The 20,286-nt window shown below is 43.9% G+C and overlaps 1 protein-coding gene across 1 annotated transcript in view; it reads right to left on the minus strand.

Moving 5' to 3' along the window:
* CHID1 (chitinase domain containing 1) overlaps positions 1-20,286 on the minus strand; it is a 1,130,290-nt gene that overhangs the window by 555,686 nt on the left and 554,318 nt on the right. Inside the window, exon 9 of the mRNA XM_082269929.1 lies at positions 17,423-17,524. Coding sequence (XP_082126055.1) covers positions 17,423-17,524 — 102 coding nt within the window. The remainder of the gene's footprint in view (positions 1-17,422; positions 17,525-20,286) is intronic.

A 20,286-nucleotide genomic window follows, 5' to 3' on the forward strand; every position in this document is an offset into this window, starting at 1 on the left:
CAACACTATGTGAAGATCTGAGGAGCCGAGGCAAGACCTCTTGATAATGCTCCTCACCCACAGCAAGTGGAGGAGGCGAGGATGACTGACATATATTGGAATATGAAGGTAAGCGTCCTTGATATCGGTAGAGGCCAGAAGATCCCCATGATGTAGGAGTGCCACTACCGTACGATTGGACTCCATTCGGAACATCTGTACCCGCACAAGCGGTTCAGAGCTTTGAGGTCCAATATTGGACATACCTCACTTTCCTTCCTGGGACCTGTAAACACGTTTGAATAAAACCCATGAAAAAAACTTTCCGATTCTGAGACCAGAACAATCACCCCTTTTAGTAGCAAGTCTTGCATCGCTCCACCGAAAATAGTGTGGATTTATTCAGCCCGGAGACCTGAGAGTTCACCACAGGTGGAACAGCCCAATTATTCAACAGAGACTCTTCAAGAGATACTGTCTATTGAAATGCTTAGGCACCGCCATAGAGCATTTAGGACAACACCACTGACAATTTTGTCACAGTAGACGGGAAAATCTTTGCCGCTTTAGAGGATCTGCAGGCACCCAGGGGACCGCCACCTCTGACGCAGCAGCAGCTGCAGACCCCATGTTTAAAATTTCCCACACCGATACATCAGTGCATCCACCAGTGCCTTTTCATGCGCATATGGGTTAAAAGAAGAATCATCCTCACTATCCGAGCACTCAAAGTGCGTGGACGCAGATCTAGTAGGGTCGTTAAATACTAAGCTCACCCTAAAATCATAACAAGCAGGCGGGTCCGCCGACCTCAGACCCACAAGGAGACGCCGGTCAAAGGTCCACAAAAGGACCACCTATTAGACTCTGCAAAAAAAGCAAGAGGGTCATCCTCCATAGAGGACATAGACCCCTTGAGGGGGGCACTCGCCATGATGCGGACATGCAGGCAGAATACCCTCACCCACACAATAATGGCTGCTATACTGTCACTAAAAATGAAGCGCCCCACAGCGCCACCCGGTTCAAGGGAGGCACCAGGCTGACCATATGGCCCAGCAGGTCGCATGCTGCAGCCTAACTTTCAGTGGAGGCCCAGCCACATTTGCCCAGATTCCCAATCTGGCAGATGCCCAGGGAGAGAATTGGGGGATTCAGCTAGATGCACTGAGGCCACCCCCCTACGGCGGTGCCCAAATTGCCAGCATGGCCCAGTAGGTTGCAAGGCGTGGGCTAAACTTTGGAGGGCGCCCAGCCGCTAGGACGCAAACCCCAGCGGAGCCAACCACTCAGAGCAGCGGGGGGGGGGGGAGGCAAATGCCCGTCAGCAGTTCTGTCAGTTTCAGCAGCTTGGACTGCTTAGTCAGAAACTTGGCTAGCAGCTCGGACAGCTTGGTCAGTAGCTCGGACAGCTTGTTCCATCAGCCACGAGTAGGCCGCAAAGTCACGGCCTCTGGAACATCCCAGCAAGGGGCCCACATCCACCCCAAAAGACCAAAAAGGCAGAGGGGGGGGGGGTACTACTTACCACACCTTGAAACCGGGCGGGCACCACTCCAGGCAAACAACCAAACCATTTTGGAATGGGGGTGCTGCGGGCCAGAGGCACCCTGCGACTCAGGATGTGACCAGGGTCATCACCAGGGCTATGCGTCATCGTGAGGCATTTACTCGCCAGCCAGCTCCCCTTCCAGTGGGGCTATGTTGCGGCTGACCTAGCGTGGACCTGAGGTCGGGTCTCACTCACTGGCCGGACTGGGGAGAACGTAAGGATCTAGAATATCCAGTCCGTTGCCCAGTCCAGCAGTTTGTTGTTATTTTTTACAGGAACAGAATTGATTGTAGTTGTCACAGAAAATAATAAAAGAAGCAAACATATTCCATTTAAAAAGGAAAAAAATTATAGTACCAGAGATCCCAGCAAGGAACTAGGTCCTTACTCCTGACTAGGCAGAAAAAAAAACTGAAGACCTATAGCAGGAAGTGGAAGTATACTCCCTGGGACTGCTCTATAGGCATAGGCAAACTTTTTTCGCCTAGTGTCCTACTCTTGTAGGGGGCAGCATAAACCCAAAGGTCAAGAAGATATGGAGCTGTGTCCTTTATTGAAGGAAAGAGAAAACACAGTAATAATAGCTATGCATTGTGCCACACAAGTGTGACTGCAACCTAAGTTATACTGACAATTGCAGGCATAATGTTAATCTCTTATACTTTGCCACAGGACTGCAAAGAGTGTACATCTTACTTCGCTAATGAAAATTAAGCAGTCTGACCTCTGAAGTGGTAAGCTATTTATATGTCATGGATGAAGCTAAACAAAATGAGATCTTTCCTTAACAGTCATAGCTTATGAGGTTATATGTAAATTAGAACAGCAAAACAGAAGAATCTGATTTTAATTGAAATGTTCTAACACTGCAGTGCAGACCATGTAGCAGAGTGGAAATTGTAATATGATATTCTAATACTGGGTTAATTTTTCAACTCTAGCGGGTATCACAGCCATTCCTGCAAATTGTAAGATTCCTTCAATTTCCTGAATCATAGCCTGACTAAATTAAGAATCACAGTGCAATTAAATTACAAAATGAGCTGCTGCAAGCCTCTATAACCCTTTCAAATCTGAGCACACTGGCATTCCAAAAATTATATAGAGCAAAGAGTAAGTAAGCTAATAAAATAATTTGTTAGGCAGGCCTTCACAATGAATAAAGTACAACCTCAATTCCCCAAAAGTTGGAAAGCTGTATTAAATCTAGATAAAAACAGAATTCAATGATTTGCAAATCGAATAAACCCATATTTATTCACAATAGAAAACATTTAAAATGTTTAACCTGTTCGCTCACTGAGCCGTTTTTTGCACACGTTTAAAAAATCATTTTCGGACTGAAGATTACACAAAACCCCCAAATATTATATATTTTTTGAAGGCAGATACCCTAGATAATAAAATAGTGGTAGTTCCAATTTTTTACGTCACATGTTATTACCGCAAAGGTCTATGGAACGCAACATTTCAGTAAAAATAACACTAAATTAAATTTTAGGGCAAACAAACGCAATAAACTACCCACATTTTGGGTAAAATATAAAAGACGAGGTTGCGCCGAGTAAATATAAACCCAACATGTCCAACCTTAAATTTACGTGTGCCCATGAAATGGTAAACTTCAGTACACTATATGTTCTATAGGTGACGCTTCAAAAGCCCCCATAGGTATCAGTTTAGTGTTACGGAGGAGGTCTTGTGTTAGAATTATTGCTCTCCTTCTGGCGTGCATGGCGATATGTAACATGTGCATCGCAATCAAGGTTTTAATGCGTAGGCGCCCCCGACGCATGCGTTTACGTTCGTATGTGAGTATATGTGGGGGTTTCAAAAACAATTTTTTTTTTTTGGGGGGGGGGGTTATGTGCTTAGGTGTAACTTTATTTTTTTGCAACTTAACTTTTTTTTATCATCATTACATAGGGGACACAGTCTCCTATCTGATGATTTTTAGGTGTAAGGTTCTCTTTACTGAGACATGCGGGGTCTAAAAGACTCTGCACGTCTCCCCTGTGCTCCCCTGAATGTTTTGCAATGTAAATCGCATTGCAAAACATCCTTTCTTGGCTAAGCGAGCCAGGAACACCGAGACCCGGAAGTAACGCCAGAGACGCTGCTTTCCGGGTCACAACAAGAAGGGGAGGAGAGTGCCCATGTGTCCGCTCTTCTCCTTCCCCTTCATGCACCCGCACCGGCCTTGGAGCTCCTGGGCCTACAGATGGGCAAGCGGAGAAAGGAGGGCATGGCGGGGGTGCGGCGGCGGGAGGCATCAGTACCGGGGAGGGGTGTGTGCGAGCGATCGGACGACAGTGGAGCCGCCCAAATGCTCTCACCTGACAGGCAGTTTCACACACAATATCAGTGTTTTGCACCCACCAGATTGTGTGTGGTTAAACCCCACCCATGTAAGGTTCCTATGATATACGGACCTGGAAGCAAAAGGGTTAAACTGAGAAAAGGTACCATTTCATAAAAAAAAAAAAAATTAAGGTAATTTGAAAATTGATGGCAGCAACACATCTCAAAAAAGTTTGGAACAGTAAGTGGTACTAAGTTGGAAGGACATTTTGCAGCTAATTACATTAATTGGCAGTAGGCCAGTAACATGATTGTGTACTAAAATCTTAGAGAGTCAGACTGTCTTAGAATTAAAGATAGGTTGAACTTCACCAATCTGTGAAAAGCTGCTTCTAAAAATGTCAGATAATTTCAGAATAATGTTCCTCAACGTAAAATTGCAAAGACTTTAACCACTTCAATACGGGGCACTTTCCCCCCCTTCCTGCCAAGGACAATTTTCAGCTTTCAGCGCTATCACACTTTGAATGACAATAGCACGGTCATGCAATGCTGTACCCACATTACATTTTTATAATTTTTTTTCACACAAATAGAGCTTTCTTTTGGTGGCATTTAATCACCACTGTTTTTTTTTTTTTTTACTAAAAAAAAGAAAAAAGACATACAATTTTGAAAAAAAAAGTTTTTCTTAATTTCTGTCAGTAAATTTTGTAAATAAGTAATTTTTCTCCTTCACTGATGCGCGCTGAGGAGGCAGCACTGATGGGCTGCACTGATGGGCACTGATGAGGTGGCACTTATGAGCACTGATGAGGTTGCACTGATGAGGAGGCACAAACATGCTGCACTGATGGGCACTGATAGGTGGCACTAATGAGCACTGATAGGTGGCACTGATGGACACTGACGGATACTGACAGACGGCACTGATAGGCACTGATGTGCAGCACAGATGAGCAGGCACTGATGGGCACTGACAGGCATTACTAATGGGCACTGGATGAGGTCACTGTGGGCACTGATTGGTGTCACTGATGAACATTGATTTGGCACTGTTTTCTGTCACTGATGGGCCATGATTGGGCACTGTTTGGGCACAGTTTTTTTTAATGTGCTGTACTTTACTTTAATCACGGCACTGATGATCAGTGCCCTGATTACCTTTCCTGAACTTCCCTCTGAGGAGGATCGCCGATAAACGGCACTTCCTCATTTACATGTGACCGGCTGTGATTGGACACAGCCAATCACATGGGTAAAGAGCCACGTCATTTGCTCTTTACCAAGACCTGGGTCGCGCCGCGTCCTAGTAACATGGCAGAGCCAAGATTGCCGCGCTGCGCGTCTGTGATTGCCTAGCTGCGCGACCCCGTGGTCGTTCTGGGGGCGACGTCATATGACGTCGTCCCAGAATGAGAGCCGCACCACTCCGCCGTCACTCTTGCCGGCGGACGGCAAGTGATTAAATATATAAACATTTTGAGTAAATAATATCATCAAAATATTTCAAGAATCTGTACAAATCTCAGTGCCCAAGGGACAAGGCTGATACGCAATACTGGATACCCATGATCTTCGGTACTGCGTTAAAAATAGTTACATAGTTACATAGTTAGTGAGGCTGAAAAAAGACACAAGTCCATCCAGTTCAACCTATGATGTGTGTGTGTTTGCTTTTAACCGTACATTGTATACACCTGTATGTTGTGGTCTTTAAGGTGTCCATCCAATAGTTTTTTGAAACTATCAATGCTCCCCGCTGATACGACTGCTTGCGGAAGAGGAAGGCATGCTTTTGTGATGGACATCATTGCAAGGGCTCAGCAATACTTCCAAAAATCACCGTCTGTGAACACAGTTCACTGTGCCATTGAAATATGCAAGCTAAAGCTCTATTATGCAAAGAAGAAGCCAAATCTGAACATGATCCAAAAACATTGTTGTCTTCTCTGGGCCACAGCTCATTTAAAATGGTCTGTTGCAAAGTGAAAGAAACATTCTGTTGCCAGACAAGTTTTGAATTATTTTTGGCAACCATTGGCACTGTTTCCTACGGACTAAAGAAGAGGGGGGCCTTCTGGCTTGTTATCAGCACTCAGTTCAAAAGCCTGCATCTCTAATGGTATGTGGATCCATTAATGCGGGCAGCTTGCACATCTGGAAAGGCACCATCAATGCAGAAATTTATATTCAGGTTTTAGAGCAGCTTATGCTCACATCCAGTTGAAGTCTTTTTCAGTGAAGGCCTTGCAAATTTTAGCAGGACAATTCCAAACCGCATACTGCAAGCTCCAGCAATGTCGTTAAAAGAAGAGGAGAGGCTACATCATGCTATACATGGCCCTGTCCCAAGTTTTTTGAGACATGTTGCTGTGATCAATTTAAACATTACCTTAAAATTGTGTTACATATACTTTATAATGTACTTAATTGTAGGGAAAAGAAGAGCATACAGTTTCATGTGTTTGCAGTAGATATGTCCCATAGTTTAGACTTCGAGCATACAAAATTTGAAGTAATAATTAGCAATTAAGGAAGCTCTGCAAATGTGTATGGAGAAGAAACTGTGCACCTCAGAATATTTCAAATAAACATGGGGGGCAGGGGCGGCTCTGTTTTCATACATTAGTTTGCATAAAGGGATAGAGTTATTAGCTTGTATCTATACTGATGGAGTTGAGGGATGACAGTTTTTCTATTCAAAAATACTCTGGTATAAAATAATAAGAGTCAGAAAATGTTTTTAAGTAGCTCTTGATAGGCAAGTATTCTAATAGTCCTAACAAACACACCTTAGGACTTGGCTACCTGGCAAAGCAAAATATGTAGATATGAATGCAATAATTTGATGTCAAAAGTCATATACAGTATGTATCTGCATTGCCACAGCATATGGTAAAAGTCTGCAGTTTTCTGGTAACTTTTAAATCATGTTTGTTGTGATTTCTGTATTCCCAGATATGCTATACTGCAAAGCAAACATTAACACATATATACGGAACCCATATTTGGGTACAGAGTCATCCATTTTAACTCCTCTGTGTCTAGCTGTGTCCTATCTAGCCCACTGTCTTTAAAATGGGACTCACACCACTCTTTCACACAATGTAGTTCGAAACAACTGTATGGTATGTATTTGTTATGATCACTTTGTACAAATACTGATGTAGCATCCTCCTAATTAAGTGCTAGGTTAAAAGCATTCTTATGCTCCATCTGCTTATCAGGGGAGCCTGATCTGTTAGTTATGCCTGTTACATGTGTCCAGGTGTGAGTCACTTATTCTTAGGGAGTGTCCCTACTATATCCAATAGGGGAGCCTGTTGGACAGTGGAGGAAACCTGGTCAGTGGCAAATGGGCTTTTGTGGCAGTCCCAGTGGGAGAGCACCACTGCAGTGCATCCTGGGATTGACCAAAGAAGCCGAGGGCACATGTGACGGGGAATCTTTGGCGGGAAACAGAGTCCCAGGAGGAGGGTGATGGCTGTCTCTCCTCATGCAGCCTAAGGATAGTGGTCACTGGCAGTCGGCCTGGTGAGCCAAGTGTGGAGCTGAACCTTGAGAGTCCTGGAAAGCTGATGGTGGAGCTGCAGGCAGAAGTCAAGTGGAAAAAACAGTGTCCATGAGTACCAGGGGGCTTGCCAAGGGGTCTGCCCAGGAAGGGGGACCACTCCAGTAGGTCAGAGGACAGAAGGTCAGCTCACACAGTAAGCAAGAGTCATTTAATTAAATGACCATGCGGGTACAAGCTTAGAGCCAGTGCGGGCATTGCGCCAATCTGCTGCTGCGGGCAGAGAGGAGTGAAGGTCGGCCCAAGAAGTTAAGTGTGACATGGGAGACTGGGGTCACTCGTGCCCTGTTGGCTGTGGAATAGGGGCCTCTCCTAGGTCGTGGGAGAGGAGTGTTAAGGCTGATGATGCAGCTGGAGACCATGCAGCCTGACAGTGGTCCAGCCTGCACATGGAAGGAGACCCGAATGTCCGAGCCAGGATGCATGCAGGTAGTGCGGGACAGGGAGTGGCCACCTGGTATATTGAAGACTGCAGCAGCAGAGACCAAGTCTGCTCCCATACAGATAGAGGAGAAAAGATGAGTGTGAGCAGTGAGGAAGAAGCCGGGGTCATTGATGTGGGGTCTCCTAATTTCCATAATCGATTCAGGTCCTTGGAAGAAGGAATGGGTGTCTGGAGGTCTGAGGAGGAGACGGAATGGGATTAGGGGTCCGAAGAGTGGAACAGTCCAGCCAGTCTTTATGTGCTAGATGAAGAGCCTAGGGACTCGGTGGTGCAAGAAGAGTGCGCCAAGATTCTGGGGTTCAGTGAGGCCTATGTCAATCGGGTCCCAGATCTAACCCCACCCAAGAACTATGCCGGGCTTGGGATCAGAATGAGGCCTACGACTCTCTCATCAAGCAAGAAGAGACCCCATTTTCTCCAGCTGGGAGAGGAAACTGGAAAACCCTTCCCAGATTTCCCAGGATGCAACAGTGGTTGCAGAAGAAGGTGGTCTTGGAGTACAGGTACAATTATCCTTATGCTCCACGGGAGGTCATGCTTGAGATTGAGGCTAAGAGAAAATCCTGGTATGATGAGGCCACATGGGACTTCTTCTTTGTTCCCAAACCATATCAAAACCAATCCAGGATGGATCTGTGGAAAAACTTCCAATCAGTCAGGACCCAATAGAATTACGGGCTGTCCATCTATCTGGACCAAGTGGAGGTCCGCCGCCCAGATTGATCTGGCCAGGCTTGGTCGGTTCGTATAAAGAACAAGGATGGGAAGCTTGTGAGGATTCCCCATCCTGACTTTTACTGCTAAGGAAGGACTCTCCAATTTCAAGTAAGGCTGGCTAGCCTTTGTCTAAGGACTACACTGAAGAAAAAAGTTTTCAAGCTCAGTTGTTGTTGGGGCTTGTGTCCCCTTTCCATTTCCCCTTTCCCCTCCTATTCTTGCAGAAAGAGTTGGGAAACCGTGGAACACCGGTGAATGGACCTACATTAGAGGGCAGAAAAAATGGATTTGGATCCAGTGGTTAACCTGGAAATTGCCAACATCCCATGGTAATGGACAAAAGAACAAATTCCCCTAGAGTGTGGGACTTTAAATGGCAATGACCAGGTCTTGAGTAGTAAGTATTTATAAATACATTTATTAGTATTAAACAAACAATATATGAAAATACATTTCAAAAGAATAACACTGAATAGACAAACACCTTAAAAATGCAAGTGGCCATATGTTACGTCTCTTGGACTGAAGGTGGCTGAGACTTCCAAAGGAGACCAGACGTGTTTCGGTCAATCGCCTTTCTCAACCGTCAAATAGGGACAGATCTCAGACACATAGAGTAGTCCTAGATGAAAAAGGCCACAGAAATTTAAAATAAGCAGGTGAAAACCTACATCTCAGAAGGCTGCTGTGCTCCTGGTGAGCTCATCTATTACTCTGCCACAATAGTGGGTGTGCAGGTCACTGTATCACAGTGGGAGAAAGAGGCCCAAAAGTTGACAGGGGCTATAAAGCAGTGTAAGGTGGTTATGCAGCAAGGGTGGCCGCGCCTAGCCAGAGAGCTCCCACAAGGATCCCAGGGATCGGTCCAAAATAGGGGGCGTTGTGTTAGGTGTCTCCGTCTGTTGTACTACCAGTGGAGATAATTTATATGCGAGTATTGAAGTTGAGGGGTCCCTATGGAGAGAGTCCCTGGGTATCGAGTAGGAAGATGTATAATGGCGGCCAATAGGGGAGCATGTTGGACAGTGGAGGAAACCTGGCCAGTGGCAAATGGACTTTTGTGGCAGTCCCAGTGGGAGGGCACCACTGCAGTGCATCCTGGGATTGACCATAAAAGCCGAGGGCACATGTGACAGTGCGTCTTTGGCGGGAAGCAATGTCCCAGGAGGAGAGTGACGGCTGTCTCTCCTCCTGCAGTCTGAGGAAAGTGGTTATGGGCAGTCGGCCTGGTGAGCCAAGTGTGGAGCTAAACCTTGAGAGACCTGGAAAGCTGACGATGGAGCTGCAGGTAGAAGTCAACTGGGAAAAACAGTGTCCATGAGTACCAGGGGGCTTGCCAACGGGTCTGCCCAGGAAGGGGGACCACTCCAGTAGGTCAGAGGACAGAAGGTTAGCTCACACAGTAAGCAAGAGTAAAGGGGGTGACGTGTAGAACCCTGAATAGTAAGGATAAAAGGGGGTACCAAGCAGGGCCCTGAAGAGTAATTCGCTATACAGTTCACTTATCCAGTACTTCACTACAGTGGCAAGGTGAAGCAGCTGCCTTGCCACACTCAACATAGCTAGAAGTCCTCAAATTGTGCATAGTTCATCCAGTTGGAGTATCCCACTCATCCCTTCTGCCATCCCAAGTTCTACAATAAAAACAAGAAAAACCAAATTGCCTGGACTGTTTCCTGACTGAGCCAAACACTTAAAGCGCTAAGAATTGATAAGTTGTTGCTATGGGTAACCCAGGGGAATCCGCTTCAAGCAACTCCTAAGGGAGTAGTGCTACACTTATGCTCTTTATTTGCGATTAGTGTTTTATTCCCTCTATTTTCTCTTGAAGAAGTGGGCAACGGCGAAACATGTTGAGCCTGATGGTCTACACTAACATAAGCTTCCCAGGTAGAATTAATCCCAAAGCCTGCTTTACATACAGTATGACGCTCATTTGAGTGTTAGTGGAGGTGAGCGGCCATTACACTTATTTTAGGATTACGGTTATTGGGATTCGCTCATATGGTGATACACCTTGTGAAAATTGAAGACTCACATTGTTTATACATTTGAAGCACTTTTTTTTTATTCATGCGCATGGGCACTTTGCCGCTATTATGTTTTTTTCACTATTAGTGCAATATATTTAATATATTTCTGCACCTTGCACATGGTCACTTTTATATGATTGTTATCTTCTCAGTGCAATATAGTTCATTATATGTATATATTTATTATGGATCGCACATTATTAGTGGATTGTGAAACTCATTGCTTTATTCAGTTTGCACTGGCACTTATATACACTTATTAATGAGGTGATTTGCACATATTTTTGCACACAGTCAATTTATCTGTGATATACAATTCTTGTTCAGTTATTATGGTTATGTGATTTTTTATACACATTGAAGGTATCATTTGAACACATTAGGAATTCTACATTTATCACAGTGGGCTTTTTGCCCATTGAGAAAGTAGCGCCAATTCTTATAGTATTCTTATTGCATTAAGTACGTGGTGACACTACACAATTGGCTGCTCTTTCTGCAGATCATCTATTTGTTCACACATTTCAACCTGTTTATATTTTACGTATCCATTCCACCCCATACGTCTCATACCCAATTGGTAGCGCATTGGCTTTCCTTCTATCTTTATAATCCCAATATTGGGGGTATAGAAACAGACAAGAGGGATTCATTTGCATCTTTATGTCCTGATGAAAATTATATTGTATTGTATTGTATTGTCGATTATATGTACACAAATAAAATTTGTTGCTTTTAAAAAAAAATTGTAATGTTCTTTGATGGTACCAATATGTACCACAAGAGTATTGTGTCCTTCCATTATAGTGGGAGCAAAGGATTTGCCACCTGTACGGCATCTGGATCCACTGGGAGAATAAGAGATTTGTCAGTGTGGTGTCATTTATTGGTAATGCCACACAAATGGCCCTTGCAATTGCAAGTGCATGGCAGCACACCAAAATGTACGGTAACTTGTTACCATGAATTGTGGTTAGTGGTGTTAAAAAAAGAAGGACATCCACCTTTTTTTTGTGAATTCCGTGTGTTGAGCAGCCTAGTCAAATGAATGGGCTGCCCTAACACAACACAAATTAATGAGCATAAAAAATGTAAAGCAACTTGCATGTGTGGCTGCAGTGCACAGGCACACATATTACACGCATGCACTGATAAGGGTTTACAGTATGAATAACTCAATTAGGTAGCAATACAAGAAACCTGAGCAGAGCATGGTCAAAATATGACCTAGCATTTATCACTGGAGACACAGGACAGTCAATAATATCCCCCTCAAAAAACCACCCCCTTCCTGGATAAAACAGGGTTCTTTAGATGCAGGGGATGTCTGGCAAGCAGGACCAGCAGAGACTCCACCAGAACATGTGTGGAGCTCCTTTCTGGCTGTACAGGTCAGAAATGTAATATTGACAAATTGATTACTTGCTTTTCCTTGGGAGTCCCCTACATACTGCAATGCCCATGTGGGCATCAAATATATGGGCCGGATTACCCAAGCACTATCGGTTAGGATGAAAGAACATATGAAAAATATCCGTAAGGGATAAATCCAGAAGAGATATCCCCAGTGTGTCTAGGCACTTCCTAAATTTCACAAGGACCCATCTCTACATACCTTTTTTAGGCATAGATAGGATCCACAAACACTGGAGAGGTTCAAATATTAAAGAGAGGTTAAAAAAAAGAAACACAATAGATATTTCAACTCGACACCCTGACCCCTCAAGGGTTAAATATTGACATTGACTTGAACTGTTTTCTGGTAGAATATTAATAGCAACGTATATACAGTGCCTTGCGAAAGTATTCAACCCCTTGAACTTTTTGACCTTTTGCCACATTTCAGGCTTCAAAAGCTCCAGGAAATTGAGGAACAGTGTCGACCCCAGTTTATTAGATAAACTGTATTGTACTGTCCCCATTACAACAAATAAATCTATACACATGGTAACATTATTTAAAATGGAATATGAAAAACAATAGGGGGTAATGTTCTGTAGGTATAGTGTATTGCACATCCAGCCAGGTGGACCAAATCTTTTGAAACTTGTTTTTGACATCCACAAGCCTCGTCAGCGTATACATAATAAACATTTGATCAATAGGTCGAAACCAATTAGTTTGTTTTGGGGATTTTCACTTAATAGCTACTACCTGTTAGTGAAGAATAAACGTAAAAGGAGTTTTGTACAATTAGGAAGCTTAGAATCTTCCATATAACCCAAAAAGCATCAGGCTGGATAACGCATGATGATTAAACCTAGAATAGAACTAAACAAATAATCAGCCAAGCGCTCACTCCGAAGGGGAAGACTGGCGTGCTGCTCTCCTCAGGCAGGGAACTCCAAACGGATGCATAAAAGAAAAGAAAAGGAGGCGCAAACACCTAGTGCATTACCCGTGGTACTGTTAAAATTGGTTTAATAAAAATGCTGAATGCATACTCACAAACATGAAGAATAAAAATCGTATTGCAAATTCCCGTCACCCATGTGTTGGACCATGTCCTGGAAATTGCGACCGCTAACGCGTTTCGGGAGTCAAGCTCCCTTCCTCAGAGCTCTGGCTCTGGCTCTGAGGAAGGGAGCTTGACTCCCGAAACGCGTTAGCGGTCGCAATTTCCAGGACATGGTCCAACACATGGGTGACGGGAATTTGCAATACGATTTTTATTCTTCATGTTTGTGAGTATGCATTCAGCATTTTTATTAAACCAATTTTAACAGTACCACGGGTAATGCACTAGGTGTTTGCGCCTCCTTTTCTTTTCTTTTATAGAATAGAACTAGTGAAGTCTGATTTCAGAACAAAAGGTCCGTATAGCTGGGCAAAACATATGATAAAAAGTTTCAGTATCAGTGGACATTTGGGGCATAAGAGGATGGCCACTTTGAATAATATACAGTGGTTTTCATTCACAAAAGCATATTGCATGCAGTATTTAGGTGTTTTTCCAAATACCACATGCGATCCAGAAAACATAAATTCACTGTTGCTTGTGCTCGGTAAATGCTTGCATAGAACAGTGTTAAAGTTAATTCACAAAAGTAAATACATAAATAAATGCATGTGGTAATTAAGTAGTGGTCCAGCAATGCAATATTTAAGAAATATGTGTGATTTAACTACTTAAGGACCGGGTCTATTTCTGACACTTGTTGTTTACAAGTTAAAATCAGTTTTTTTTTTTTTGCTAGAAAATTACTTTGATTCCCCAAACATTATATGTTTTTTTTAGCAGAGATCTTAGCCCCCGTTCACACTGGGGCGACCTGGTCGCCTGACAGGTCACCGTAGGTCGCCTTCCATAGAGAAGCTGCGGACCCGTTCTAATAGGAGCGACACAAGTCGCTCCGACTTAGAAGAAAGGTCCGGAGCTTCTTTGGGGCGACCCGGAGCGACCTGCATAGACTTCAATGTTATGAAGTCCGTGCCGGCCGCTCCGAGGTCGCGGTGCGAGCAGCGCGCCGCGACCTATGAGGTCGCCAGGCAAAGTAGCGTCGTCCCAGTGTGAACAGGGCCTAAGAGAATAAAACGGAGATTGTTGCAGTATTTTTTTAACACCGTATTTGCGCAGCGGTTTTACAAATGCAATTTTTATAGAAAAAATATACTTTTTTGAAATAAAAAATAAGAAAACAGTAAAGTTAGCACAATTTTTTTTCTAAAATGTGAAAGATAATATTACGTCAAGTAAATAGATACTCAACATGTCAGGCTTCAAAATTGCGCACGCTCGTGGAATGGCAACAAAACATTGGTACTTAAAAATCCCCACAGGCGACAATTTAAACATTTCTAGTTACAGAGGAGGTCTAGGGCTCAGATTATTGCTCTCGCTCTAACGATCGCCGCGATAACTCACGTGTGGTTTAAACACCGTTTACATATGTGGGCGCGACCTATGTATGCGTTCGCTTCTGTGCGCAAGCTAACGGGGATGGGGCGCTTTATTTTTTTTTCCCTATTTATATTAATGTTATCTTTTATTTTTACAGTGTCCTTTAAAAAAAAAAAAATGTTTGATCACTTTTATTCCTATTACAAGGAATGTAAACATCCCTTGTAATAGAAATAAGCATGACAGGACCCCTTTAATGTGAGATCTGGGGTTAAAAAGACCTCAGATCTCAAATCTACACTAAAAGGCAAAAAAAAAAAAAAATGTCGCTTTGGTCCTCCAAGGTCATAGAGTCGAGTGGGGGCCATCTTTCCCATATTCGACTTCCTGCTTAAGAGGACAGCGGACTGGATCGTTTTCCTCGCCACCGACGGATCCGGTAATCTGGGGAAATGACTGGGAAGTGGCGGGGGGGGGGGGCGGGTGCACCTCTCTCTCCACCCAAAAAGGTGATTCCATGGCGAATTTGCCGCTGGAACCACCCTTATGTTAAAGCGGACTGCCCACCGTTTAAAAAAAATCCCAGGGCTTTGGCGGCTGCCATAACCCCCGAATTTAACATCAAAGTACCAATGTGAATACACGGAGGGCAGTCCGTAAGTGCTTAAAGTGGTTGTAAAAGACCAGGTGGCCGCCCCACCCTTAAAAACCAATGAGTCATCAGCTGTCAACAGGGTTTCCCACAGACATTTTAATGTAAAATAATTGTCTGCATTTAAAAATGACGTGGGTCCCCCCCAAATCCATAACAGGCCCTTCAGGTCTGGTATAGATTTTAAGTGGAACTTGATGCCTTAATAAAACAAAAAATCCACACAAGACTCTCATCAGAGCTTGCAGCCCATGAAAGTTGGGGACCGAGTGAGCTCCACCCCCCCTTCTGCACCATGCCAGGCCACATGTTCTCAACATGGGGGGAGTGCTTTAGGGCAGGGGGGGCTCCTCCCCACAAGGGCCTCTTCCCCACAACCCTGTCCGGTGGTTATGGGGGACTGCGGGTGGGGGGCTTATCGGGAATCTGGAAACTTCTTTATACAAGGGGAACCCTGGTAAATGTGAATGAGCATTGGATACATATTATATTAAACAAAAAATGGTAAAAGTGAGTGAGTGTCTTTTTGACAAGTCCTTTTTTTGAAAGATAAAAATTTAAAAAACTCAATCCCGATGAACGTCGGCTGTCAACTTGAAAAAAAAAAAAAAGGTCTGTAGCCAACGCTGGCTCTCGCTGTCTGACAGCTCCGCCTACTAGCTACCTCTAAATAAACTAAAGGGCAGGGTTACCCAGTGACATTATCAAGTGACCCCTTTGTGATGTGTTTTGACCAGGGCATGCTGGGCCAATGACATCACAAGGAGCAAGGGTCACCTGGATCTACACCAGGGGACAATTTTCAATATTGTTTTTTAAATAAAGGACCTGTCAAAAACTGGCTCTGCATTTTTGGTGAATGAGTAGGGGAACTATGTACCTTTACTCATTCACATAAGGGGGAGGGGGATATGGGGGCCCCCTTGTTAAAGAAATCTTCCAGATTCTGATAAGCCCACCACCCACAGACCCCCACAACCACCGGCCAGGGTTGTGGGGAAAAGACCCTTGTCTCCATCAACAAGGCCCCCTGCACCAAAGCACCTTGTTCCACCCCCCCTCTTTTTCTGGCCTGCTGGGCTGCATGCTCAGATAAGGGTGTGGTATAGATTTTGGGGGGACCCCACACTGTTTTTTTCTGGAATTTGAATGCTGGCAACGCTTTACTTTATGTTGCCCCCTGACAGCTGATGACTCGCCCGCTGCTTAACAACTGTGATAGTCACTACTGGTTGTTAACCTCTTCCTGCCGGCCCCAAACAAATATATCTCAGGTGGGTAGGCTTTAACCCTAAGAGGCTGCATTTATGCAGCCTTATGTAAACACAAAACTGTGCTGAAAGCGCACAACATGAGCGGTCCCAGTACAGTCACCAGAAGGCCCGGGAAAGCTCCTGATGATCAGGTGCTTTCCAGTCATGTGATAGCCAATCACTGCGGTCACGTGACCTGAATGCCCGCCTCGGCCTCATGGTATCTAGAAGTTCTTAAAGTGCTGGGAGGTGGCGGCAGGAAGGGGTTAAGGACACCAGCAGCCGCCTGCTTCTTAAAAAACAGTTATTTATTACGGTTTAAAAAATTACCTCAAGCTTTCACTACTAAAATATATCTTCAAAAATAGCACATACGATATTTTAGTAGCGTTTTTTAGTGAATTGAAAAAATGTTTTTAAAAAGCTGTGCGGTATCTTACCGCATACACGGGTGCGGTAAGATACCGCTTTGTGAATGGAGTCCAGTATGTGGAACGAAAAAGAAATATGGTGAAAATATTCCAACTGGATAACTTTATCCTTAGAAGAAATAACCATGGTTAGTTTGGGACCTAGTATTTCTTGATGTGTTATCCTGCAAATCAGGTATATCTGTACTCTATTGGGCGTTCAGTCTGTATGAGTCTCTTGGTTTTAGAATGAAGTAATGTTAAGTAATACGTAGAGATTAGCTTGGGGTGCCCTAGCTGAATAAGCAACTATTCTAAGTTAAAAACTGCAGTTACTCTTATCTGAGCAGCAGGGAAAATAACACTGAACTGCAGAAAACTTTATAGAAAGGGATTTTATGTTACTGCTTCTCCGAACTTGTCTATATTTGCCTATGTCTTAGAAATATATGCATGCATGTGTTATAAAGCTTTCATTCTGTTACTGAAGTAGCCATGATCAGACAGTTACTTTTTTGTTTTAAAAATGAAAAAAGGGCCCAAACTTTTAATTGTAGGCCTGAAGCTAAAGCTGTCAAAGATCTGCATGCATATGGACAACAATGAATCTAATCTCATGTTTAAGCCTGTTCACTCCTTTGTGCTGGTTAGTATGTAGACCTTACCTGTGTGGATTGGAGTAGTCATAGGTCATTAGGCTGAAGCTGTCCACATATGGAGCCAACAGATCAAACTCTTTTTTTCCAAACATTCCCAGCTGGTCAGTGCTTAAGGAGGAAAAAAAAAAAAAAGCATTAAAGAACCAGTAAAATACGCTAAAACCTATTAAAACTTTAGACATTAAATTACTGTCAATGAACTAATGGGTCAGTCTACCTAAAACTGATATTTTAGTTTTAAGTAGAAACCAGTTTGCTAAATATACTACTGACTTCATATTTTTCCAGGAGACCCAGGGCTGTCTGTTCACCAGACATCGGTAAGGTGTTATTGATTTCATTTATTACAAAATGAAAATTCTGTCTATATTGCCCCTAAAAGATATAAAAAGCCAGAGTGTGATCATATATACAGTAATATGTAAGTATCAGTTTTAGGTAGACTCAAAGTTTTCAAGTTATCACAGCTATCAAGTTTCCTACAGCAACAAACATTGGTCCTAATTTCATTTTTTCTATTGAGTAATTGTTCCACTTGTTGGAAAAATGGGATTTTTGTACTTACCATAAAATCCATCTCTCTGAGTTCATCGACAGACACAGTACTTCATACATCATAACTAGTGGGTTATATTGCCTCCTCCAGAAGTAGGACTAGGCAAAAAATACCTGGCTACGCCCATTAGCCGTCCTCAGCTGGTATATAACCCCCTCTCTGCCCCAGGTAATCGGTTTACTAGCAAGCAGTATTAAAATATCAGAACTCCATAGAGGGCTGTGTCTGTCGATGAACTCAGAGAAATGGATTTTACGGAATGTACATAAAGCCCATTTTCTCTTTCGTTCATCAACGGACACAGCGCTCCATAAATCATAACTACTGGGGCGTCCAAAAGCAGCGTCAAAAGGAAAATGAGGGATGGAGAAAATAAACCAAGGCTAAACATAAGAGCCCTTATACAGAACACAGGAGCCCCGTTTGAAAAATAAAGGTTTAAAGAAAAAAAACACCCCTCAAGAGGGAGCAACTCCTCTTAAACAGCAGCCTGCAAAACTTTGGAAAATGTTTGAAAAAAAAGAGTGCAAAACTTTGCGGCCATAAGAAGCATCCGCAGATGTTAAAGTATCTACCTTACAGAATTTCATGAAGGTATGCACGGACGACCAAATGGCCGCCTTGTAAACTTGCGATATTGAAGTCGGGTGACGGAAGGCCCAAGAAGCACTCAGTGCCCGAGTAGAATACTACTTCCCTGACAGGGTAAGGTGGAACCTGACCATCTGGAGATGGTAGCCGATGAAACAGCCAGCCCTTTTCTTGGTCTGTCCGCAACCACAAAAAATAAGTCTGACCTCCGAAAAGGACTCAGTAGCTGCCAGATGCACCCAAATCGCACAAACCCCATCCAAGGTATGCAAGGCAAATTCCTTGGGATGAGCCAGGTTGGGACACAAGGAAGGCAACACAATGTCCTCATTCAAATGGTAGTCAGAGACAACTTTGGGCAGGAATGATGGACAGGGACGAAGAACCAGCTTATCCCTATGGACCACTAAATAGGACTTGCGACAGGATAATGCCGCCAATTCCGATACCCTGCGGGCTGAGGTAACAGCCACCAAGAATGTCCCCTTCTGGGATAACGTAGGCAAGTGAATCTCCCGAATATTCTGAAATTGAGGTTTCTGGAGAACCGAAAGTACTAAATTTAAATCCCATAGCGGAAAAAGAGACCCTACAGGTGAAGCCACATGTCAAACCCCCTGAATGAAGGAACAAACTAAAGAGTGCGTGGCTAAGGGTCGCTGCAAAAAGATTGACAGGGCAGATAACTGGTCCTTGATGGTACTTAAGGCCAACTTCTGATCAACGTCCTGTTGTAGAAAGGTTAAGATCTCAGACACAGAAAAAGATCAAGGATGAGCGCTAATCGACTCACACCAAGAAATGTGCGCTTTCCACGTACGATGGCATCTCTTGCTGTAAGAGGACTTCCTTGCTTTCCCCATAGTAGTGATTACTGATCCAGACAGACCTTTATACCTGAGTACCTGGCTTTCAATAGCTAAGCCATTAAAACCAGCGACTGTAAAGCAGGATGGTAGAACAGCCCTTGGGACAACTGGTCTTACCTGAGAGGAAGCCCCCAAGGGATGTTTACAGCCACCAGGATGATTGGAAGATCCTCTCTCTTGATTCCTTGCAGAAACTGCAGAAGAAGCCTTTGCTGAGGATGATACTGTCCTTACCATGGCCATGACCTAAAAATCCAAAAAGGACAAGCTTTACCCCCCTTTCTGGATACCCGCAAAAGAAACATTTCCCAGCTCTCCTTGACGCTCACCAAAGAAGTCCCCGGGACTGGAAACCAGTAAAGATGTCCCCCCACTCCAATATTGGGTGAGGTCAGACCTTCATACTGAAGAGGTCTTGTCTGCGGGTCAAGAGAAGCTAGCTCTAGGCTTACCAGACCAAGGATGCTTAAAACCTCCCGGGGAAGATTTAAAAGATCTATTTCCCTTATTCTTCGTCCCAGAAGCGCAAAATATTTTCTTAGGCTGAGAAGGAGGGCCCCGTCTGCGGTGAAGCTCCTTTCCCCTTCCTTGACTGTGGCAGGAAGATACTCTTCTCCCCGTGATAACCTAATTATGTCATTCAGGGTAGCCCCAAACAAGCGATCGCCTTGAAAGGGCAGATCAATGAAAACTTGGTCTGCTGACCAATTCCTAAGCGCCAGCACGCGCCTAATCACCACTGCTGAAACAGAAAGTTTGGACAGCACAGGAGCTGTATCCAAAGCTGCATCACAAATAAACTGAAGCCCATGGACCAACTGGTCCGCTAAATCAACATAAGCAGCGGGGACCTG

The sequence above is a fragment of the Pelophylax lessonae genome, assembly GCF_965119305.1.
Source record: "Pelophylax lessonae genome assembly, chromosome: 10".
Lineage (NCBI taxonomy): Eukaryota > Metazoa > Chordata > Amphibia > Anura > Ranidae > Pelophylax > Pelophylax lessonae.